Below are 26192 nucleotides of genomic sequence, written 5' to 3'. Positions count from 1 at the left end.
TTCCCCAGAAAAACACATTAGTCAATCAATACATCCATTGTCACAAGAAGCCTTCTCTCACCTGCGGGTGTGTCCGGCAGCAGATACACCTGTGGAACATTGAGCCAGCTTGCTGGGGCCTGCTCGAAGTGTGTGGGTTCACCGTGCTGATGTGTGTGTTCTTGGTCTTCGTCCGGTTCTGTTGGAGTACTGTACAGCATTGTGTCCATGGACGTCACTGAAGAGAGAGGAAAGCTGTTTGAAACAGTCACCACATACGTACACACACACACACACACACACACACAAACACAAACACAAACACTTACCCTGCCCTGTCACCCAGTGCTCTGTAGTCTGATGTAAGCTCTGAGATGCCAGGTATTCGATCTGTCTGTCTCTCCCTGAGTATTCCGTCTGTCTGTCTCTCTCTGAGTATTCCGTCTGTCTGTCTCTCCCTGAGTATTCTGTCTGTCTGTCTCTCCCTAAGTATTCCGTCTGTCTGCCTTGCTCTGGGTATTCCGCCTGTGTGTCTCGCTCCAAGTATTCCGTCTGTCTGTCTCTCTCCAAGTATTCCGTCTGTCTGTCTCTCCCTAAGTATTCCGTCTGTCTGTCTCTCCCTAAGTATTCCGTCTGTCTGTCTCTCCCTAAGTATTCCATCTGGCTGTCTCTCTCCGAGTATTCTAGATGAGTCTGTCTGTTCCTCTCGGTGTATGCAGTCTGTCTGTCTCTCCCTGAGTATTCAATCTGTCTGTCTCTGTCCGAGTATTCCAGAAGTGTGTGTCTGTCTGGGAGTTCTAGAAGTGTCTGTGTCTCTCTGCATTCTGGGCTCTTCCTCTCCCACCACTCTGGACTCAGAGAAATCTCCCAGTCCTTCAAATGTGTTGAGCTCTTCAGAGCTGAGAGAGGTGCAGGAACAGAGACAGAGGATGAGTGTGTTGTCTTCTCTGTGGACAAAGAGGGAGTGTGGGATGGTATGGAGGAAGAGAGGGAGGGTGAGGTAGATAGCACAACTGTGGAAGGAGAGGTAGAAAAGGGGTTTGAGGGACAGAGGCAGGGAGGAATGGAGGAAGAGAGGGGGAGAGGGATGGAAGTTAGGGATGGCTGATCCTGGAGGAACGAGGAAGGTACTTGTAGGGGTTCCATGTCTTCTCCCAAAAACACTGGGAGAGAGAAGGGTGGAGAGAGAGAGAGCAACGTTATATCATGGCATTCAGATAAAGAACCACACCCCCATGGACAGGTAGATATATTTCTGTGGCTCACCTGGGATATGGACCAGGAGCCTCTGGGGCGTCTGGCCATTCTCCTCCTCTGATAGGCTGACAGGGAAAGGACACACCCTCTCGGTCTCACCTGACTCTGCCCCACACACACCTAAGGGGGATGAAACGATGAGCAGATGCTTTAACTTCAGCTAAGAACAGTTTCAGTAGAACAGTTTCAGCCAAATAACAGTTTCAGCCAAATAACAGTTTCAGCCAAATAACAGTTTCAGCCAAATAACAGTTTCAGCCAAATAACAGTTTCAGTAGAACAGTTTCAGCTAAACAACAGATTCAGCTAAAGAACAGACAGTATAGTTGCCTGGCTAATGCGACAGACTCTGGCTGACACCAGAGTCTGGGAACCCACTTTTATGTTGTCGGCACGATTCGTTGAGAATAAAGGGGCTGTGCTTTTACTGGTTGGTTCTCCTTTGTGTCTCTCATGCAAACACACACACACAGCCCCCTAGTGCTGCCCCCCACAGTTTGAGTACAACAGTTTCAGTTAAAGAACAGTTTCAACAACAGGAATACAACTTTAGGTGATTGACCTCAGTCTCTCCTCTAAGGAGTCACTACGCGTTCTGCTGAAACTTTAGCCTCAGATGGCTTATACTTACCCTGAGCTGGACCTTGGGCTGCATCGGGATTGGACGAGGGAGCTGTCTGTCTCAGATCCTCTGGGTTGTGATTGGTCAAGGGAGCTGTCTGTCTCAGATCGCCTGGCTCTTGTTGCAGTCTGATGATGGCTTGCAGTTTACTGACACCTGTGGATCACAATAACAACCATATATCAACCACAACCATATATCAACCACAGTAATTAAAGGAACGATTAACCCATTTAGAATGTTATTTTGTGCATCTCTGAGCAATGTTCTATTGATTCCTGGGGTCATTTCATGTTTTTATATGTATATGAGCAATTGCCGTTCACGCAGGCAGAAATACAACTCGTCATACCGGCTGTATTTCCACCTGCTTGAACGGCAATAGCTCAGATACATATGAAAACATGTAATGACCCCTCGAACCGATATAACATCGCTCAGAAATGCACAAAAACGATATAACATTCAAAATGGGTGGATTACCTTACCTTTCTCCACAGGAAAGGACAACAGCTCGTTGTACTCATCAGCTTCCACTTCTACCTTCTGTAACACAGAGAAAACATCATCAAATGTGTTTGGTGCTAGTGTGAGTTTGTGTGTGTGTGTCTGTGGGGCCTAAAATAGTTTGAGTTTCATTTACAGGAAATAGGTACATAATGTTATTGTAACAGGATGCAACAGTCAACAGAGTTCATCATGCCATGTGACACAGAGACAACCTGACTGACACAGGAAGCAGGCCCCAACGAACGAAGCACAGGCAACTTCCACCCCGACAATTGGTGGCAATTTCCAGATTTTTTGCGACTAGCCTATCAGCTGCTGACAGCATTAAAACCGCATTGACACATTGCTGAAAATACTGTATCAAATCAGGTAGCAGTAAACAAGAAATGGGTGTGACTCCCATCAGAATGAGAGTATGTAAACCTGTGCCGGAGAGCAGAAAATCAAAAGGATTCTGTGGAACCTCTGCCTCCTCATTGACTCGTCTCACGTAAGTTCCGGATGCACAATTGTAAACTTTCAGTGTGTGTGTATTGACCTTCATGCTCATTCCTGCGTCTCTGTCGACCTTCTCCAGGTGAACGGACATTTTGAACAGCTTCTTCTCCATCTCCGCCGGGCTGGAGGTCCAACCAGGGTACTTCAACCTCTACACACAGCGGAATTTAATGCATGTCAAACATCCCCCAAATAAATTATTATCGATTGACATCCCTGTAATGATGCACACCTTACTAAATAAAAAGATACACACACACACACTTAAAAAACACACGCACCACATAGTTGTGTCGGTGGCTGAGGCTGGTCATGTGATCAGCGATAGGGTGTTTCATCCTGACAGAACATAGCTGACAGTAGTACTGTTTCCTCCTCCTGTGGGACACCTGGACCAGGAAGTTCACACCTACACACACACACACACACACACACAGGTCACCTCAAAATGGTAATACAGTCCAAACTTGAGATACTGTCCAAACTGAGAGACTGATGAACCAACCAATGGCAGCCTTGATAACAGGAATACTGACCAACCACAGGGTTGCTCCTCCTCTTCTTCCTCTTCTTTCCTTTAGGGGGCTGGGACAGCTCTGTGGAGTCAACTGGTTCCTCTTTCACAGTGAGAGGAGGTGAGCTGTTCTGGCTCTGCTGGGCAGTCTCTGAAACACACACAAAACCATTCACAGGAGGTGAGTGTGTGTATGTGTGTGTGTGCGCGTTTGTGTGTGTGTGTCTATGTGTGCGTCTAACCTTCAGTATTGGTAGTGGTTGTCTCTCCAGCAGCAGGTTCTCTCTTCACCACCTTCAGAACAGAACAGAACATATGATTGATCAATTAATTGATTGATGAGTTTGCTGTGGGTTGTCCCGTTCCCTCCTTTGTCTCCAGTTCAGTGTATTGATAAGGGCAGTGACCAGACCGATATTGATTTTGAAGGGTTTTAACCATATACAGTGAGGGAAAAAAGTATTTGATCCCCTGCTGATTTTGTACGTTTGCCCACTGACAAAGACATGATCAGTCTATAATTTTAATGGTAGGTTTATTTGAACAGTGAGAGACAGAGTAACGACAAAAAAATCCAGAAAAACACGTCAAAAATGTTATAAATTGATTTGCATTTTAAATGAGGGAAAGAAGTATTTGACCCCTCTGCAAAACATGACTTAGTACTTGGTGGCAAAACCCTTGTTGGCAATCACAGAGGTCAGACGTTTCTTGTAGTTGGCCACCAGGTTTGCACACATCTCAGGAGGGATTTTGTCCCACTCCTATTTGCAGATCTTCTCCAAGTCATTAAGGTTTCGAGCCTGATGTTTGGCAACTCGAACCTTCAGCTCCCTCCACAGATTTTCTATGGGATTAAGGTCTGGAGACTGACTAGGCCACTCCAGGACCTTAATGTTCTTCTTCTTGAGCCACTCCTTTGTTGCCTTGGCCGTGTGTTTTGGGTCATTGTCATGCCATCCACAACCCATTTTCAATGCCCTGGCTGAGGGAAGGAGGTTCTCACCCAAGAATTGACGGTACATGGCCCCATCCATTGTCCCTTTGATGCGGTGAAGTTGTCCTGTCCCCTTAGCAGAAAATCACCCCCAAAGCATAATGTTTCCACCTCCATGTTTGACGGTGGGGATGGTGTTCTTGGGGTCATAGGCAGCATTCCTCCTCCTCCAAACACGGCGAGTTGAGTTGATGCCAAAGAGCTCGATTTTGGTCTCATCTGACCACAACACTTTCACCCAGTTCTCCTCTGAATCATTCAGATGTTCATTGGCAAACTTCAGACGGCCCTGTATATGTGCTTTCTTGAGCAGGGGGACCTTGCGGGCGCTGCAGGATTTCAGTCCTTCACGGCGTAGTGTGTTACCAATTGTTTTCTTGGTGACTATGGTCCCAGCTGCCTTGAGATCATTGACAAGATCCTCCCATGTAGTTCAGGGATGATTCCTCACCGTTCTCATGATCATTGCAACTCCACGAGGTGAGATCTTGCATGGAGCCCCAGGCCGAGGGAAATTGACAGTTCTTTTGTGTTTCTTCCATTTGCGAATAATCACACCAGCTGTTGTCACCTTCTCACCAAGCTGCTTGGCGATGGTCTTGTAGCCCATTCCAGCCTTGTGTAGGTCTACAATCTTGTCCCTGACATCCTTGGAGAGCTCTTTGGTCTTGGCCATGGTGGAGAGTTTGGAATCTGATTGATTGATTGCTTCTGTGGACAGGTGTCTTTTATACAGGTAACAAACTGAGATTAGGAGCACTCCCTTTAAGAGTGTGCTCCTAATCTCAGCTAGTTACCTGTATAAAAAGACACCTGGGAGCCAGAAATCTTTCTGATTGAGAAGGGGTCAAATACTTATTTCCCTCATTAAAATGCAAATCAACTTATAACATTTTTGACATGTGTTTTTCTGGATTTTTTTGTTGTTATTCTGTCTCTAACTGTTCAAATAAACCTACCATTAAAATTATAGACTGATCATTTCTTTGTCAGTGGGCAAACGTACAAAATCAGCAGGGGATCAAATACTTTTTTCCCTCACTGTAGTCTGTTAAAGGAGCAATCTGCAGTTGCTACATACATCCATTTTTGGACTGATAAATTAATGATATTGATTCTTGAAGAATATAACTTATAAATGCCTCATGAACAACTGTTGTACCCCATCAGAACCCAAACTTTAAGTTTTACTCACATTTTTGTAAGCAAAATAAATTTAAACAAACATGATTAAAACCATAATTTTGATATCATGGATGGTCAGTCCTTGTATCCATAGCACTGTCTATGAATTTGAGAGTGGTTACATTTCTCAAGCCCCATCCCTCAGCTTTTTACCAAAACAGTGGTGGGGTGGCCTGCTTTGTTATTGTTTCAACTACGGATTGGCCCTTTAACCAAATAGTCTGTTTTAACTATATATTATGTTAACCACATAGTCTGTTTTAACCACAGTCTGTTTTAACCATATAGTCTGTTTTAACCATAATGTAGTCTACGCACCAGAAGTACCTTTATATCCTTGTGGGTTACCCAGTATGTTAGGCCCTTTGCAATGTAACTACAAGGCTTTGTGAGCCTGTTAGACCACCATACGATACAGCCCAGGTTGTTATCTGGGGGAACGTCAAAGTTAGAATGACTGACCCCCCCGCCCCCCAATACGGCAAGAAACATCTGGTATGGATTTACATTTGGTTGGTCCATCGTGATTTATGATTGTTTATGCATAGATTCCACAGGATGCAGGGAGGCAGAGACTCTCCTATATATACTGCTGTAAGACTTGGGTTTGTTGACGTGTATTGTTTGTATGCTTCCCGGCCTTATCAAAATCTATAATTTTATTCAAGTGTTTGTCGTTCTCAATATCTTAAAAACCGTCAAGACTCAGAACTCTACAATTAGATGACTATAGGTTATTGTTTATTGTGGGTTGTCCCGTTCCCTTCGGTGTTTCCAGTTCAGTGTATTTATAAGGGCAGTGATCAGACAGATATTGATTAGATGATTATAGGTTAGTAATTACCGTGGGCTGTCCCGGTCCCTCCTGTGCCTCCAGTTCTGCAGCTCTCACTCTCAGCTCCTCATGAAGAGGCCCCGCCTTCACCGTCAGCTCTGGGCTCAATGGCCAATCAGCAGCCAGCTCAGGGTATACTAGTTTCTATGACAATGCATTCCGGTGGGAAAAGACATATCAATTACTGAGTTCAGTATGTATGGAGTTCGAATATGTAAACATAAATCAGACCTGGGTCAAAAATCCGCTCCAGTCTTTGAAAAGTACACTACATGACCAAAAGTATGTGGACACTTGCTGGTTGAACATCTCATTCCAAAATCATGGGCATTATTATGGAGTTGGTCCCCCCTTTGCTGCTGTAACAGCCTCTACTCTTCTGGGAAGGCTTTCCACTAGATGTCGGAACATTGCTGCGGGGACTTGCTTCCATTCAGCCACAATAGCATTAGTGAGGTCGGGCACTGATGTTGGGCGATAAGGCCTGGCTCGCAGTCGGCGTTCCAATTCATCCCAAATGTTTTCGATGGGGTTGAGGTCAGGGCTCTGTGCAGGCCAGTCAAGTTCTTCCACACCGATCTCGACAAACTATTTCTGTATGGACCTCGCGTTGTGCACGGGGGGCATTATCATGCTTAAACAGGAAAGGGCCTTCCCCAAACTTTTGCGACAAAGTTGGAAGCACAGAATCGTCGGTAGTGAGTGTTGCAACCGAGGACAGACGATTTTTACATGCTACGCACTTCAGCACTCACCTGTCCCGTTCTGTGAGCTTGTGTGGCCTACCACTTCGCGGATGAGCCATTGTTGCTCCTAGACGTTTACACTTCACAATAACAGCACTTACAGTTGTTGACCGGGGCAGCTCTAGCAGGGCAGAAATTTGACGAACTGACTTGCTGGAAAGGTGGCATCCTATGACGGTGCCACGTTGAAAGTCACTTAGGTCTTCAGTAAGGCCAATCTACTGCCAATGATTGTCTATGGAGATTGCATGGCTGTGTGCTCGATTTTATACACCTGTCAGCAACGGGTGTAGCTGAAATAGCCGAATCCATAAATTTGAAGGGTTGTCCACATACCTTTGTATATATAGTGTATTTGACTCAGGTCTGGGCACAATGTAGTTATGGTGTTTGAGTGTGTGTACAGTGGGGGAAAAAAGTATTTAGTCAGCCACCAATTGTGCAAGTTCTCCCACTTAAAAAGATGAGAGAGGCCTGTAATTTTCATCATAGGTACACGTCAACTATGACAGACAAAATGAGGGAAAAAAATCCAGAAAATCACATTGTAGGATTTCTAATGAATTTATTTGCAAATCATGGTGGAAAATAAGTATTTGGTCAATAACAAAAGTTTCTCAATACTTTGTTATATACCCTTTGTTGGCAATGACACAGGTCAAACGTTTTCTGTAAGTCTTCACAAGGTTTTCACACACTGTTGCTGGTATTTTGGCCCATTCCTCCATGCAGATCTCCTCTAGAGCAGTGATGTTTTGGGGCTGTCGCTGGGCAACACGGACTTTCAACTCCCTCCAAAGATTTGCTATGGGGTTGAGATCTGGAGACTGGCTAGGCCACTCCAGGACCTTGAAATGCTTCTTACAAAGCCACTCCTTCGTTGCCCGGACGGTGTGTTTGGGATCATTGTCATGCTGAAAGACCCAGCCACGTTTCATCTTCAATGCACTTGCTGATGGAAGGTGGTTTTCACTCAAAATCTCACGATACATGGCCCCATTCATTCTTTCCTTTACACGGATCAGTCGTCCTGGTCCCTTTGCAGAAAAACAGCCCCAAAGCATGATGTTTCCACCCCCATGCTTCACAGTAGGTATGGTGTTCTTTGGATGCAACTCAGCATTCTTTGTCCTCCAAACACGACGAGTTGAGTTTTTACCAAAAAGTTCTATTTTGGTTTCATCTGACCATATGACATTCCCCAATCCTCTTCTGGATCATCCAAATGCACTCTAGCAAACTTCAGACGGGCCTGGACATGTACTGGCTTAAGCAAGGGGACACGTCTTGCACTGCAGGATTTGAGTCCCTGGCGGCGTAGTGTGTTACTGATGGTAGGCTTTGTTACTTTGGTCCCAGCTCTCTGCAGGTCATTCACTAGGTCCCCCCGTGTGGTTCTGGGATTTTTGCTCACCGTTCTTGTGATCATTTTGACCCCACGGGGTGAGATCTTGCGTGGAGCCCCAGATCGAGGGAGATTATCAGTGGTCTTGTATGTCTTCCATTTCCTAATAATTGCTCCCACAGTTGATTTCTTCAAACCAAGCTGCTTACCTATTGCAGATTCAGTCTTCCCAGCCTGGTGCAGGTCTACAATTTTGTTTCTGGTGTCCTTTGACAGCTCTTTGGTCTTGGCCATAGTGGAGTTTGGAGTGTGACTGTTTGAGGTTGTGGACAGGTGTCTTTTATACTGATAACAAGTTCAAACAGGTGCCATTAATACAGGTAACGAGTGGAGGACAGAGGAGCCTCTTAAAGAAGAAGTTACAGGTCTGTGAGAGCCAGAAATCTTGCTTGTTTGTAGGTGACCAAATACTTATTTTCCACCATAATTTGCAAATAAATTCATTAAAAATCCTACAATGTGATTTTCAGGACTTTTTTTTCTCATTTTGTCTGTCATAGTTGACGTGTACCTATGATGAAAATTACAGGCCTCTCTCATCTTTTTAAGTGGGAGAACTTGCACAATTGGTGGCTGACTAAATACTTTTTTTCCCAAACTGTATGTAGTGTGTGTATGTAGTGTGTGTGTGTGTGTGTGTGCGCGTGTATGTAGTGTGTGTGTGTGTGCCTGTGTGTATGTAGTGTGTAACCCACTATGTAGTGGTAGCGGTGTCGAGCAGAGATTAGGTGTCCAATGAGGGACGACGTAAACATCCTGTGAGAACAGCAGCGGCAGAGGAAGGAGTCACCATGTCTGTCTGGCAACTCTGTCAACATACTGACACCTGGAGGAGAGGGGGAGAAAGAGAGGAGGGAGGAGGAGAAAGGAGGGAGGCAAAGAGATGAGAAACACAGGTACTAATTTCTCATCAACAGTTTAGTCATTTAGCAGACGCTCTTATCCAGAGCGACTTCCAATTAGTGAGTGCATACATTTTTCATACTGGCCCCCGTGGGAAACGAACCCACAACCCTTGCGTTGCAGGCGCCATGCTCTACCAACTGAGCTACAGGAGGGCCATGAACTATGAAGTGCACATTAAACAATAATACACACACACACTTACCGATGACAGGCTGTGTGCGGGTGGAGGCATTCAGGTAGGACCACAGAGCTGTAGAGGTCATGGTGGGGTCGCTGACCTCTGACACCTGGGGTGAGGGGTCAGGGCTGACCTGGGATGAGAGATCAGGGGGTTCAGGGCTGACCAACGGTCGGGGGTCAGGTGAAGGGTCTCCATTTATGACCTTCATTACAATGTTCAGGCCTGGAGAGACGAACCAACACACAGTTGAAGAGATTAAATTATTCACAGACAGTAATTATAGGCAAGTAGTTCTAAAAAGTACCGGTAGCATTATTATTGACTCACCAAAGGGAAAGGATATTGTTGCCACAAAATTGTATGTGCGCGCATCCAACTCCACTACCTACACACACACACAGACACACACACAGACACAGACACAGACAGGTAAGCTCCAACACACGCATGCACACACATTAGTGATGCACGGGTTGACTCATAACCCGCAGTCCCCGTGGTTATATCCAAGGGGCGGACGGGTTTAGGGTCATTAAATATTGTGTGGATAAAGGGCGAGTGGGGGGCAGGCGGGTTGAATAAACGGAAAACATATACCTTAAAAAAATCCATAAAAGTATAATTTACATTTTTGTCATTTAGCAGACGCTCTTATCCAGAGCAACTTACAGGAGCAATTAGGGTTAAGTGCCTTGCTCAAGGGCACATTGACAGATTTTTCACCTAGTCAGCTCGTGGTTCAAACCAGCAACCTTTCAGTTACTGGACCAACGCTCTTAACTGCTAGGATACCTGAGTGTGTGTGTGTATCATTGTTTAATGCGGACTTCATAGTTACCTTTTGATGAGAAATTAGTGTGTGTTTCTCATTTTACATTTTAGTCATTTAGCAGACACTCTTATCCAGAGTGAATTACAGGAGCAATTAGGGTTAAGTGCCTTGCTCAAGGGCATCGACATATTTTTCACCTAGTCGGCGCGGGGATTAGAACCAGCGACCTTTCGGTTACTGGCACAACGCTCTTAACCACTAAGCTACCTGCCGCCTTTCTCATCTCTCTCTTTGCCTCAGTGCATAAGCCTAAGCTTTAGGGCCTAACTGTAAACACAGCAGGCAATCGCCAAATGCTTTTGGGAACGGGCAAAAAAAGTTTACATCAAATCATGGAGGCAAAATGGACAATGTTAGAGTTTAATTCAATAAGAGAAAAGCTGTGAAAGGAGAGTTGAAAATAAAGAGAAGGGAGGGCCAGAAAAGTTGTTTAAGGAAGATTTGGTGAAGTTGCAAAAGAGGATGATAGCAGTGCCGGCTACATTATGTGTGATAATTGTGAGGCTCTATACAAATTCGACAGTCACAAGACAGGGACTTCAAATAGGCCTATGGCATGTCAAGGGAACTGTAGCCTACTGTTCAGATAGGTTAAATGGAAACTGAAATCTGGACACTGACTGTAGGTCTGTAACCTCTCACATAGCCTTAACATTAAAATGATACACCAAATATAGGCTACATTTTGACTCAGGAACAGGAGTGGAGAAATATGATTCAAGTCCGGGCACTGGCTGGGCCACTCAAGGACATTCAGAGACTTGTCCACAAGCCACTCCTGCGTTGTCTTGGCTGTGTGCTTAGGGTCGTTGTCCTGTTGGAAGGTGAACCTTCGCCCCAGTCTGAGGTCCTGAGCGCTCTGGAACAGGTTTTCATCAAGGATCTCTCTGTACTTTGCTCTGTTCATCTTTCCCTCGATCCTGACTAGTCTCCCAGTCCCTGCCGCTGAAAAACATCCCCACAGCATGATGCTGCCACCACCATGCTTCACTGTAGGGATGGTATTGGCCAGGTGATTAGCGGTGCCTGGTTTCCTCCAGACGTGACGCTTGGCATTCAGGCCAAAGAGTTTAATCAGACCAGAGAACATTGTTTCTCATGGTCAGAGTCCTTTAGGTGCCTTTTGGCAAACTCCAAGCAGGCTGTCATGTGCCTTTTACTGAGGAGTGGCTTCCATCTGGCCACTCTACCATGAAGGCCTGATTGGTGGAGTGCTGCAGAGATGGTTATCCTTCTGGAAGTTTCTCCCATCGCCACAGAGGAACTCTGGAGCTCTGTCAGAGTGACCATTGGGTTCTTGGTCACCTCCCTGATTAAGGCCTTTCTCCCCCGATTGCTCAGTTTGGCCGTGCGGCCAGCTCTAGGAAGAGTCTTGGTGGTTCCAAACTTCTTCCATTTAAGAATGATGGAGGCCACTGTCTTCTTGGGGACCTTCAATGCTGCAGACATTTTGTGGTACCCTTCCCCAGATTTTTGCCTCGACACAATCCTGTCTCGGAGCTCTATAAACAATTCCTTCGACCTCATGGCTTTGTTTTTGCTCTGAAATGCACTGTCAACTGTTGGACCTTATATATACACAGATGTTTGCCTTTCCAAATCATGTCCAATCAATTGAATTTACCAATCAAGTTGTAGAAACATCTTAAGGATGATCAATGGAAACAGGATGCACCGGAGCTCAATTTCGAGTCTCATAGCAAAGGGTCTGAATACTTATGTAAATACATTAATTTTTTATTCATTTTTATATATACAATTGAAGTCGGAAGTTTACATACACTTAGGTTGGAGTCATTAAAACTTGTTTTTCAACCACTTCACAAATATCTTGTTAACAAACTATAGTTTTGGCAAGTCGGTTAGGACATCTACTTTGTGCATGACACAAGTAATTTTTCCAACAATTGTTTACAGACAGATTATTTCACTTATAATTCACTGTATCACAATTCCAGTGGGTCAGAAGTTTACATACACTAAGTTGACTGTGCCTTTAAACAGCTTGGAAAATTCCAGAAAATGATGTCATGGCTTTAGAAGCTTCTGATAGGCTAATTGACATCATTTGAGTCAATTGGAGGTGTACCCGTGGATGTATATCAAGGCCTATCTTCAAACTCAGTGCCTCTTTGCTTGACATCATGGGAAAATCAAAAGAAATCAGCCAAGACCTCAGAAAAATTATTGTAGACCTCCACAAGTCTGGTTCATCCTTGGGAGCAATTTCCAAATGCCTGAAGGCACCACGTTCATCTGTACAAACAATAGTATGCAAGTATAAACACCATGGGACTACGCAGCCGTCATACCGCTCAGGAAGGAGACGCATTCTGTCTCCTAGAGATGAACGTACTTTGGTGCGAAAAGTGCAAATCAATCCCAGAACAACAGCAAAGGACCTTACAAAAGTATCTATATCTATATCCACAGTCCTATATCGACATAACCTGAAATGCCTCTCAGCAAGGAAGGAGCCACTGCTCCAAAACCGCCATAAAAAAGCCAGACTACGGTTTGGAACTGCACATGGGGACAAAGATCGTACTTTTTGGAGAAATGTCCTCTGGTCTGATGAAACAAAAATAGAACTGTTTGGCCATAATGGCCATCGTTATGTTTGGAGGAAAAAGGGTGATGCTTGCAAGCCGAAAAACACCATCCCAACCGTGAAGCACGGGGGTGGCAGCATCATGCTGTGGGGGATGCTTTGCTGCAGGAGGGACTGGTGCAAATTTATGTGGATATATTGAAGCAACATCTCAAGACATCAGTCAGGAAGTTAAAGCTTGGTTGCAAATGGGCCTTCCAAATGGACAATGACCCCAAGCATACTTCCAATGTTGTGGCAAAATGGCTTAAGGACAACAAAGTCAAGGTATTGGAGTGGCCGTCACAAAGGCCTGACCTCAATCCTATAGAACATTTGTGGGCAGAACTGAAAAAGCGTGTGCGAGCAAGGAGGCCCACAAACTTGACTCAGTTACACCAGCTCTGTCAGGAGGAATGGGCCAAAATTCACCCAATTTATTGTGGGAAGCTTGTGGAAGGCTACCCGAAACGTTTGACCCAAGTTAAACAATTTAAAGGCAATGCTACCAAATACTAATTGAGTGTATGTAAACTTCTGACCCACTGGGAATGTGATGAAATAAATAAAAGCTGAAATAAATAATTCTCTCTACTATTATTCTGACATTTCACATTCTTAAAATAAAGTGGTGATCCTAACTGACCTAAAACAGGGAATTTTTACTAGGATTAAATGTCAGGAATTGTGAAAAACTGAGTTTAAATGTATTTGGCTAAGGTGTATGTAAACTTCCGACTTCAACTGTACATTTGCAAACATTTCTAAAAACCTGTTTTCGCTTTGTCATTATGGGGTATTGTGTGTGTAGATTGATGAGGATTTTTAAAATCCATTTTAGAATAAGGCTATAACATAACAAAATGTGGAAAGTGAATGGGTCCGATTACCTTCTGTATGCACTGTATATTCCGTAATTCCCCCCACCCCCAAACACACACACACACACACCTCAGCCTCTCCATTTCCCATGGTCTCCTCCAGCTTCAAGGCAGCTCTCCTCAACTTCTTATGGAGCTGGTTCCCTTTGGGGACAATCACTGTCTTCAGCGAGCTCTGTCAATGGACACACAGGCACAAACACGTTACTCAACCTGGCTACATGCCCACACAACACACACATTACACAGGCAGACCACACACACACACTCTAATGATGACACTCATGCACATTAACATACGTCCATATATTGTGTACAAGAAAGAGGATTTCGACACCCACCATCTCAGATTGTTCTAAAATTGTTTCTGTAGTTAGAAACTGATAAGATTAGCATTCCAGCGACATCTTTTTGTTGAAATATAATGAGATCTATGATAAATTATACTAATTGATCAGACCCAAATTGCCTATTTAAATTGATAGGATTCATATAATATTTAATAAATATAGTTTAAATATAATATAGTAAAGCCACCCACGGACCACCCCACACCAATCCCACCCCAACAACCAGTATACTGTATTGTTCTCCATGTCTGACAAGTAGTACAGAGCTGCGACTCGCAGTATTGTTTATTCATACTATATTATGTATTCCCAGTGAATTTGGTCATTGTTTTTTTCCCCTGTTCAGAGAAGTTTGTCATTTTAGTTATTAGGTTTATGTCCCATCATACATCCAGATATAACCAGATTCTGACCACTAGATGGTGCTGTCTATGGAAAAGTTATGACAGCAATCCATGCGTTGGTTTTGTTTACCTGCCCATTGTTTCAAACGCCAACTTTTTAGCATTTGTGGCAGAAATCAATCGTACCTCAATGTCAGTCAATGGTACCTATATTAGCATTTTCACGCTTCATGTCCAAATCATCCTAAATGATCAATTGCCTTGGAAACACCGGCCATAGACTGCTTACAGGGTAAGGAAACCAATATGTAATTTAGCAATTTTGGTGAACTTAGGTACTATATTTATTGAATATTATAGGAATCTTATAAAATAAAAAATAAAAGGCCAATTTGGGTGCAATCAATTAGTGTAATTTCTCAGAGATCAAATTTAATTCAAACAAAATAATGTTGCAGGAATGCTAATCTTATCTGTTTCTAACTACAGAAGCGATTTCAGAAAAATCTGAGATGGTGGGTGTGATGGTATGCTGAATTGACACGGAACGACCCACAAGCATTCACCAACATTTGGTTGTTTCAATTTAAAAAAGACAACATCAAACTGAAAGATAATAACTCTTATTACTGTCATATTCAAGAATTGACTTTTTTATTGTAAACTTTTCTTTAATTGACTGTTTCTGAATGTAAATGCCTTCCTGGAATAATAACGGACCATAGCCCATTGTCCTTCACATTTAAGCTTAAACCTCCTATGCCAATAACAAAGACATGGCGATTCAACACAATGTTACTTGGAGATAAGGAGTTTACCTCATATCTCACCACACAGATACGTTTTCATTTACATTTTCGTCATTTAGCAGACGCTCTTATCCAGAGCGACTTACAGATGTTTTTGAAAATAAATGAAGATAATGAAGTATGGCCAACTGTCTGGGAAGCTCTTAAAGCATTTATGAGAGGTTGTATCATGTCTTACTCTCCACATAAGAAAAAGAAGACCAGTACAGAATTAGAAACACTAGAACAGAAAATCCACAACTTAGAATGAAAACACAGTTTAGATAGAAATGTTGACACCCTTCAACAGTTGAACACTTTGAATCTTGAATATAACATAATAAATACCCACTCTGCAGAGATTGCTGCCCTGAAATGAAAACAACAATATGTTGAGCAAGGTAAAAGTGCAGGGAAAATGCTTGCTTGGCAAATTAAGAAAGAGGAGGAGGAACATACCATCCACAGCATTAAAACCCCAGATACTAAAATAACAATGGATTCTTCTGAAATTAACTCAATCTTTAAAACATTTGATCAAAGTGTATCAATCTGAAAACAAAAGTTCAAAGAAAGATAGACAATTTCCTTTTTAAGGCTAATTGACCAATTATAAGTAAATAAACATTTACCTAGGTGAGCTGGTGGAGGCCATTAATACTCTACAAAATGGGAAATCTCCTGGTAATGATGGATTCCCAGTGGAATTTTACAGACACTTTCGTCCCAAATTTAAAAAAATCTCTTACTTATGCTCACAGCAGCTTTAGAGAAAAATGTACATTTCAAAAGTGGTAGTATCATTGGATGCTGAAAAAATGTTAAATAGGTTGGAATGGGCATATTTGGTGGCCGTATTAAAAAACGTTGGTTTTGGTCTGGTATTTATTTCCTATGGTCTCTGATCCATTTAAGTTATCAAGAGGGACAAGACAGTGACGCCCTCCGTCCAGTTATTTATTTGCTTAAGCCACGGAACCCTTAGCATCAATAATCAGAAGCCATTGCTTAATCCCTGGAATAGAGATTGGTGGAGAACAAACATCTGATATCATTGTATGCAGATGACATTTTTCTGTATTTATCTGAACCAGAACATTGTCATTTATTTTGCAACTGTTGGACACATATGGTGCCGTATCAGGATTGAAAGAGAAATGGTCATTATTTCAGTTATGACTTTTCAAGCTTGGAAAGTAGATTTAAGTAGAAATTGACAAAGACACATAAAATACCTGGGTGTATTGATACCATGCAACTTGGAGGCCTATAAAAGCAACTCCTCTCCTTTACTAGATAAGTTTGAATCCAATGTTCAAAGATAGAGAACTCTCCCTATTTATATATTCTAAATGAATATATTACCAAGGTTGATGTATTTATTCCAAGCCTTACCAGTTTCAATTCCTTCCAACCTCTTTAAGAAAATAAATGGCCTACTCTCCAACTTTATTTGGAATAAGAAATACCTTATAAAGCTGGAGGTCTTGGACTACCTCATTTGAAAATGTAATACTGGGCCACACAACTGTTTTCACTTAAACAATGGACAGCAGACTATCTTTGTGCTTGGAGGAGTATTGAAGCCATACATGTAATACACTAAGATTTAAAATAAATGCACTACTTTGGGTCAAAGGCTTTAAAGAAAAAAAACTGACAATCAAATTAATTTCAATAAAATGTGTATTTGGGAAAATGTACATAAATTCATGAAATGGAAGAAACCCATATCGCAAGTCCCCCTATTTGGAACAACCCGACATTACCTCCAGCATGTAATGACAATACTTATGTCCTGGTTCCAAAGTTGCATCATGAATTTTGAGCATATAGTATGTATTATATTGCCTCTCTACGGTCATTCAAAATGTGGGTTATCCAAGACCAATTTCTTTAAATTCTTACAAATAAATCTTATTCAATCGCCTCAACAGAATCTGAATTAACCTAAAGCATCTATCATTGAAAGATGCTGAACACCATAGAAGTTGATTGCCAAGTTATATCAAGGGTTGATTGAATTTCTACCTGATAGCTCAGAACCTATGGAAAAAATGGGAAAGAGATCTCAAAGAAGAAATTGATGAGAACTATTGGTCAGAGATATGTGAAAATGTACATATTTCTCCAACCTTTGACATAAATTATTGCAATTCAAGCAGAGGTGGGTATCATCGCGCTACAAGTAATGCGTTACATGTACTTAAGAAAATTCCGGGAGGAACTAGTACTTTTGTAGTTACTCTCTGTGGGCTGTACTTGAACTCTTATTCAAGTAATTTCTGAAGGAAGTAACTTAACTTACTTTTTACTCCGTTACATTTTACCAAATCACGTCAGTTACATAGCTAGATTTATATTATTATATCCAATATCAGACCAATATCAAATAAAGTTGTGTAAATTAGGTCTAATTGCTGCAAACATTTTTTTATAGCTATCAATTGGAAAGCATCATACTCACCATCAATAACAAACTGGAGGGCTGAACTACCATTGACCATCTTGAGGAATATGACATTTCCCAACAGACATAATTGTGTTTGAATTTGATATGTAAATGTGATATGTTCAAGGACAGGTATGGGCATGTTGTGGTGTGTATCGGGTGTAGTGGTAGTGTTGTTTTTGTGTTGTTTCTGTTTGTGTTTATAAATAAAATAAAATAAATGTTCACATGACAATAGAAACATTATGATTTTAGAGACAAAGTAACAATAGCCTATATGATCAATGGGATCAGAGTCCATCTGTTAATGGGCTCTCACCATCATCATTATTTAAGTCATTCAAATTCACCAAATCATTTTGTTTATAAAGCCCACTAGAGGCTACTCATTTGTTGTCATTAAATTTTGTGAATAACAGAAAGAAAAATATCGTTGGGTGTTTGCGCAATAGCCTAGGCTATCCTACACAATTGCGCTCAGTAGCCTACCTCGGCGTCCAATCCGACCCACAGAAAATATGAACTCATTACCTCTGCTTTTGATAAAAATCTTTCTCTGTTAAATTTTCTAGACCCTGCTGTAAATCAAGCAGACCATAGCAGATAATCAACATAAATGTAGGGCTATTGATTGGATCCACAACTTTCACTGGCACAACGAACGAGACATCAACATATTGTCCTACACTGGCTGTTTTTGTATCGGGTGGTATATCACAACAGCCGTTTATCACTTGACTGTCATTCAGAAATATATTTCCTGGATTAGTTGATGATGGTCGACATTATCGCTAGGCCTAAATAAACAGCTGGATACCAAATGTGCATCCAACAAGTAGGTATATTAACCTTCGCATAGCCTATTGAAGAGCCACGCAAGTTAGGTGACTCTTTTGAACAGAAGCATTTGATTTTGCAATTGCATACATCATTTGGGATTTGTGTGCCCATGAAAACTGTTTTCACAGCGTAAACTTAAATATCAATATGAACATTTTATAAAGCGATGCTGCCATTAATAAACCACCATCTCATAGACTCAGCAAGAATTTTGTCCCGCTGATGGCCCACAAGGGTTCGGAAGGAAATATCATAGGCCTAGTTTTATTATATTTATAATTAGATTATATAGAACAAATTTTAAGAAAATTAATTATTACAAGGTTGAAATAACTTTTCTTTATATGTGCAATTTTTAAATTTATGTATTGTATTAGGAGGTTTATGGATTACATTTTATTTTTACCCAACCCAGTTTTATTCGCCCAACCCCTTTTTATTCATTCTGTCTAAAAGTAAGGCAAGGATATACTGGCCATATTATTTTAAACGAGTTTCCCTCGTCATTCCCCAGCCAAACACACTCATTGTTCCCCAGCCAATCACGTGCGCAGACGAAAGAGTCGCTGACAAAGGAGTCTGCTTCTGCTGCAGCCTTCGGTGTAAAATATAATGCAGCACCTTAGGTCTTATGACGTCTTCACAACTAGAAGACACGCTTGCAACCAGAAAATGGTCATTCATCATGTGTTATATTTTGTCCACTGGGTGCTACTACAAAAACATTGCTTGTATTTTGTTTTTTAAATATCTTGTTACATCATAAATCTGACACTGAAAATATAACCATTAAAAGCATCTGATCCACCCTGTGAACTGTGTCGACAACATACTGCATATTTTTAACACATTTTAATCATTTTCAGGCTACAAAATTCAGAAAAGTTAATGTTTCCCAATCAACCTCGCTGCCAAGCAGATTCCCCATGGGGCTTTGCCGTTCCGTTTGTCTCCCTCAGGTTTTCGCTATTTAGGTGTGAATATAACATTCTCTGGCTACTCTCCATAAAACACATTTTAATAAAATAAAGCAGACTTAAAACACTGGGATAATCTACCGCTCTCCTTAGCTGGCAGAATCCAATCTGTTCAAATGAACATTTTACATCGATTTCTATACCTTTTACCATGTTAGATAAGCTGATTTCTTCTTTTATTTGAGTGATACCTCAAAGAGGGAGACAAGGTGGTGGTTTGGCACTTCCCAACTTACTGTTTTACTACTAGGCAGCTACACTGAACAAAAATATAAACGCAACATGTAAAGTGTTGATTCCATGTTTAATGAGCTGAAAAAAAATCCCATTCGCTCAAATTTTGTGCACACATTTGTTTACATCCCTGTTAGTGAGCATTTCTCCTTTGCCAAGATCATTCATCCACCTGACAGGTGTGGCATATCAAGAAGCTGATTAAACAGCATGATCATTACACAGGTGCACCTTGTGCTGGGGACAATAAAAGGCCACTTTAAAATGTGCAGTTTTGTCACACAACACAATGCCACAGATGTCTCAAGTTTTGAGGGAGCGTGCAATTGGCATGCTGACTACAGGAATGTCCACCAGAGCTGTTGCCAGAGAATGTAATGTTAATTTCTCTACCATAAGCTGCCTCCAGTGTCGTTTTAGAGAATTTGTCAGTACGACCAACTGGCCTCACAACCGCAGACCACGTGTAACCACGCCAGCCCAGGACCTCCACCTACGGGATCATCTGGAGACCAGCCACTCGGACAGCTGGTGAAATTGAGTATTTCTGTTCGTAATAATGCCCTTTTGTGGGGAAAAACTCATTCTGATTGGCTGGGCCAGGCTCCCCAGTGGGTGGGCTTGGCTGCCAAATGGGTGGGCCTATGCCCTCCAAGGCCCACCATGGCTGCACCTCTGTCCAGTCATGTGAAACCTATAGATTACGGCCTAATTTATTTATTTCAATTGATTGATTTCCTTATATGAACTGTTATTCAGTGAAATCTTTGAAATTGTTGCGTTTATATTTTTGTTCAGTATAATATGCAAAAGATTTGGGTCTGGTGTAATGCTCAAAATACCAACTGATGCTCAATAAAAGCGCATTCTTGCCAATCATCCTCCCTTTCTGCTCTAATCTGTGCCCGACTATCCATGTATCCTTTAAAGTACACTACAAATCCCATTGTGCTCTCTACTCTGAAGATCTGGAAACAAAATGTCAGCATTTTAGACTTTCTGCCCGTACTCTTTTAAGCCCCATTTGTAACAACCATCTATTTTTATCCTCCAAGCTTGACCAGGCTTTTGTTTGTGGCGGGAGAGAGGTTTGGTATGTTTCAAAGATGTATTTTTAGATGGGACCTTTGCCAGTTTTCATGATCTTGTAGCTAAATGTAATCTGCCTCAATCAAATATTTTAAATATATATATATTTCCAAGATTGAAAATGTGTTCATTTTCACTATACTACCTTTCCTCAATCACCTCCTAACACACTATTAGAAGGGATCCTGTCGCTCCAGCAGATTTGGGGAGGTCTGATTGAGACTACATAATGTTATGCTCTCCTCTGAAAACTCTCCCATCAACAAAATAAAGACCTATTGGGGAAGAGAACTGGACCTGACAGATGACTGGTGGGAGGAGGCCCTTCTTAGGGTTCACTCCACATCTTCCTGTGCTCTGTTAAATGTTATTAAGTTTAAAGTTCTGTATTTCATTTTTTATAAATGTGCAAAAATGTCTAAAAACATGGTTATCACTTTGCCATTATGGGGTATTGTGTGTATATGGGTCAAAATCAATTCAATAAATTATTTATTCAGGCTGTAACAAAATGTGGAATAAGTCAATATACATTTCCTGCCTGCCAATGTGACCGAATGATTTCAATTTGACGTCATTAACCTCTGAACAGAAGTCACAGTGTAAGATTGTGAATAATTGCTTTTGTGTAATTAAGGAGAAGTAGAATGAGGCGTTACGTTTCTGGGATATTATTGTATAGAGTTTATGTTTACATTTGAGTCATTTAGCAGAAGCGCTTATCCTTTTTTGGACTGGTCCCCCATGGGAATCGAACCCACAACCCTGGCATTGCAAGCACCATGCTCTACCAACTGAGCCACATGGGACCCTGTTAGAGTTTAGTGAAAGTAGATAAATGTTTTACTGCATACTATGGTATGTGTGGTTTTGGGGAACTGTCCGTTAGAAAGCTTGTGACTGGAAACCACAGAGATGCTCTATGGCCTAACAGCAAGATGATAAGAGGAAGTGGTGCCAACAGTGGTTGAGACTGTCGCAACTCCTGGGTCATGGTTTGCAGATAAACATGTCTTAATCAGAGTGAACAGGTCAGTGGGAAGTGCTGTGTCCTGTTAGTGGAAACTACTGAAGTATACTGTATCATTGTATGGGCGGGGGGAGCTTTGCTTGGATATAAGAGAGTGCTGCGCCACTCTAAAGGCACGTATTCAGCTGTTGCGTCTTTTAGTATTAAACAATTGAACTTCACTCGGAGTTGACTCTTTTGTGGTAAACTAGTTTATTGCATATTGAATCAAACTTATCACTCTGAATGACGAGTTATGTGGTACTCTATATAATCTGAGTGATAAGTCACCTGGTAATCTACATACCTTCAGTGGCTATTCACCTGGTACTCCATTACACTCTGAGTGACTAATCAACTTGTACTGGAGATTCTTAATTGATCTTGCTTTTAAGTCCAGGACTAGGGTTAATCAGTGTCTGGGAAACCACCCCTATAGAGTCTAAGTGGCTAGTCACCTGGTACTATATACCCTGAGTGACTAAAGTAGTTACATGTTACTATATACACTGATTGATTAGTCATCTGGTACTCCATATAATCTGAGTGACTATTCACCTACTACTCTATATACTCAGAGCGACTAGTCACCTGGGCCTGGTTGAATAAAGCACCTTAAGTATATTTTCCCCTAATCTTTTCCCTTAAAGTTTCTTTAACTTTAAGTCAGTTGCACAAAACACTTTAAGGTGAATTTCCCCCTTAAATTAAGTGAAAAGGGTGGCCATGACGTCCCTTAACTGCTTCATTCAGTATGGATATCAATGTAAACAGCATTTGTGGAGGTGAATGTGTCTTTCATCTGCTCTGGTTACAAAAGGAAAAGATTAAACAGCTTGCTATTTAGCTAAACAATGGAAGGTGCACAATCAATGGCTACAAAGCTAGCTAGCTAGCTAGTTAGTTAGTTAGCTAGCTACTCTGTAAACTAGCTTGACAAACTAGAAAGTAATATAAACAAGTTGAGAAAAAAGTAACTGCAAGAAACGTGGTTTATTATCTTCTGAAGCAATGTGTTTATTGTGTCTTGATTGTAGAAGTTATATTTTGCTATCTCACAAAATGAAAGTGCTCTCTTTGATGAGAGTTTAGTCAGTAAAATCAGGCTGTCTGTGTCTGGTAACCAGATACTCTTTCTGCCATACATGCCTTCAAACTACCGTAAAACCCCTTAAGTATGCCCTAACCTAGGGAAATATTTGAGGGGCTCTATACAACGCCCTTAAACAATTCCCTTAGGTATGGTAAAATTATTCCTTAAGGTAAACCCTTAAGGGAAACTTTAACATGTTTTATGCAACCAAGCTCTGGTATTTATATAATAATAATAATAATATAATAATCTGAGAGACTATTCACCTACTACCAGTGTTGTGTTCGAGACCACCTAAAGCGAGACCGATTCAAGACCAAGACCGAGGGGGAAAGGCGAGACCGAATGAAGACCGAGACCAGGATGGGGGACAAGGGGTCCGAGACAGAGTCAAGACCGAGACCAAAAAAAGTCAAATTCAAGACCATGATTGTATATTTGTCAAATCGCCACCATAACAAGAGCTCAAAATGTCCTGTATTTCTGTGTTCATATTTCAGAAGAACATTTGGATGGATTCTTTAGACATTCAGAATGGTGATAAAATGCATGCTGAGGGAAAATAGAGACACTCTAAAAAGTATTACTAACCCAAACATAGTAGGAACAATGTGCCTTCTACGCCTTCAGAGAAAGGCTAAGGGTTTTTTAAATAATTATAAAAAATATCATTATTTTAAATGATGATCTGATTTAAATCTCTTCAGTTTTGTTGGAATGGAAAGTGTAAAAAAAGAAGAAAAAAAAGATCCTATCAGGATTTTTCTTTGCTGTCTCTGGGGAGATAAATCTACCTATCTAAGTCAGCCATTAGTTAGGCCATCAGAAGCTAGATAGAAGGCATCTGCCATTCAACTGTATTAGGGCAACATTTTGGAGTGACAGTGGAATCAACCAATCACATTTTAACTTGTAATGGGTGGGAAAGTTTTTACAAAAACGTATGGAAACTTCTACCTTCTTGAAGGCCAACAGGTCACTGCGCAATAGCAAGCAGTAGTTTTCCCACACTCTAGCTAGCTAGTTTTTGTTGTAGGCTAGTTTGCAGCAGCTGCAGCAGGTGTTATCGAAGAGGATGTTGTTGCTAATTTGTTAGCTTCTCCATTCAAGAATAACTTTAAACAAGAAGTTAAGTTTGAAATGATCATCTGGTGAGTGGAACTGTGTTTTTTTTTACAGCAGCTCGCTTGCTGTTAGCCATCTCTCAGTGTGTGACACATTGTTGCATTTAAACTTAAGGTCACCGGTTACTTTGTGTGCTAAACGTAAAAAATTTTTTTGCAATGGGCAGTCATAGTTGTACATTTCGATTGGGAAATGCCTAATGGTTGTGCTTTTGTATTCTTATGATTGGGACCTACTGGCTTATTATGTCAGAGTGAATGGACTGCTTATCCTTTACATCATGCTGTGTGTGACTGCTGTCTTTCCATCGGCCCTATGCAGTGGTGCCTGGAGAAGTGGGTATACTATAATTTTGCCACAAATATCCCAAAAATGGCCCGCCCAGCGAAGAAAAGGCACCCTGTGTGAGTTTTCCGATTTAAAAAAATGGATTTTCACTCTCAAAATCACACGTTTTTTTCCTAGAAAAACCCCAAATGTGATGTTCTAAGTCCACAACAATGCTTAAACCACCCAGGCCCACCCATGTCTATGCTCCTGATGCAAACAGCTCATGATGACTGAATTGGCTATCACAAATAGCCTACTAACCAACACGTCGCACTAAACTTTTTCAATACCTGGTTTGCATACCCATTGTTCCCTTAATTAGCATTTACTGGTAGATAGCACAAGTTGAAAAGTATTTCCTACCTTACCGGCTACCGATATCATTCTGTGAGCTGCCCCATGTCAAAACCAGTTGAGCTGAGCACTCTTGCTGCCTGCAGATGATATTCCTCTGAAACTAGCCTATGTGTGCGGCAGCATGTGAATATGTTTCACGTGCTTTGCGATTGTGTAGGCTACTTTATGCATGATTTCTCTATTGTACTACATAATTGATAAATCGTTTACCTCCACTACACTTCTTTGACACGCATCAGTGGGGATTAAGAAGTGAGTATACGCAATGCCCACTGAAAAGAAAGTGGGTATATGGTATATACCTGCGTATTACCTCTACACCACTGGCCCTTTGTGTTTTACAAAAAGTGCACTCTCCTACATTAGTGCGCTGGAATTATGGTTGCTGTCCTTTCAGAATCACGAACCCGTCACACACTGAAGGCCTAGGTCTAATAGGTTTGTCACTGCGCAAACATGTCTATAATAGATATAAAGACTTAAGATATGAATGTTTGAAGAAAGGAGTGTATATATTTGGCCTGGTGAAGAAGTTTCATGCGCTGACTGAATGGAAGCTGATAATTGAGTTTTTTACTCCGCTGGTCTCGGGAAGAAATTACGAGTCCTCGCTGTACGAGACCAAGTCAAGATCGAGTACAAAGGTATCTAACACCGAGACAAGACCGAGACACTCAATATGTAGTCTCAAGACTGGAATCGAGACCGGTCTCCAGTACTACAACACTGCCTACTACTCTATATACTCAGAGCGACTAGTAACCTGGTACTTACAGTGCATTAGTATTCAGACCCCTTCCCAGGCTTATTCTAAAATTGATTAAATTAATTACACACAATACACCATAATGACAAAATTTGCAAACGTATTAAAAATAAAAACAGAAATACCTTATTTACCTAACTATTCAGACCCTTTGCTATGAGACACAAAATTGAGCTCAGGTGCATCCTGTTTCCATTGATCATCCTTGAGATGTTTCTACAACTTGATTGGAGTCCACCTGTGGTAAATTCAATTGATTGGACATGATTTGGAAAGGCACACACCTGTTTATATAAGGTCCCACAGTTGACATTGCATGTCAGAGCAAAAACCAAGCCATGAGGTCGAAGGAATTGTCCGTAGAGCTCCGAGACAGGATTGTGTCGAGGCACAGATCTGGGGAAGGGTACCAAAAAAATGTCAGCAGCATTGAAGGTCCCCAAGAACACAGTGGCCTCCATCATTCTTAAATGGAAGAAGTTTGATTCTTAAATGGAAGA

At 41.6% G+C, this 26192-nt stretch overlaps 1 protein-coding gene across 1 annotated transcript in view; it reads right to left on the bottom strand.

Annotated features, from left to right (window-relative positions):
* LOC311121175 (uncharacterized protein) overlaps positions 1 to 26192 on the bottom strand; it is a 90817-nt gene that overhangs the window by 28027 nt on the left and 36598 nt on the right. The window contains exons 31-44 of the mRNA XM_084157930.1: positions 14009 to 14113; positions 9963 to 10020; positions 9657 to 9857; positions 9244 to 9374; positions 6407 to 6541; positions 3623 to 3674; positions 3403 to 3531; positions 3148 to 3275; positions 2907 to 3017; positions 2347 to 2404; positions 1868 to 2014; positions 1246 to 1356; positions 309 to 878; positions 62 to 217 (exon numbers count right to left, since the gene is read on the bottom strand). Coding sequence (XP_084014056.1) covers positions 62 to 217; positions 309 to 878; positions 1246 to 1356; positions 1868 to 2014; positions 2347 to 2404; positions 2907 to 3017; positions 3148 to 3275; positions 3403 to 3531; positions 3623 to 3674; positions 6407 to 6541; positions 9244 to 9374; positions 9657 to 9857; positions 9963 to 10020; positions 14009 to 14113 — 2092 coding nt within the window. The remainder of the gene's footprint in view (positions 1 to 61; positions 218 to 308; positions 879 to 1245; positions 1357 to 1867; positions 2015 to 2346; positions 2405 to 2906; positions 3018 to 3147; positions 3276 to 3402; positions 3532 to 3622; positions 3675 to 6406; positions 6542 to 9243; positions 9375 to 9656; positions 9858 to 9962; positions 10021 to 14008; positions 14114 to 26192) is intronic.

The sequence above is a fragment of the Coregonus lavaretus genome (assembly GCF_964263955.1).
Source record: "Coregonus lavaretus genome assembly, chromosome: 3".
Taxonomy (NCBI): Eukaryota; Metazoa; Chordata; class Actinopteri; order Salmoniformes; family Salmonidae; genus Coregonus; species Coregonus lavaretus.
Note: the sequence above shows the minus strand (reverse complement) of the source record. Positions and strands in the feature narration are given on the sequence as shown.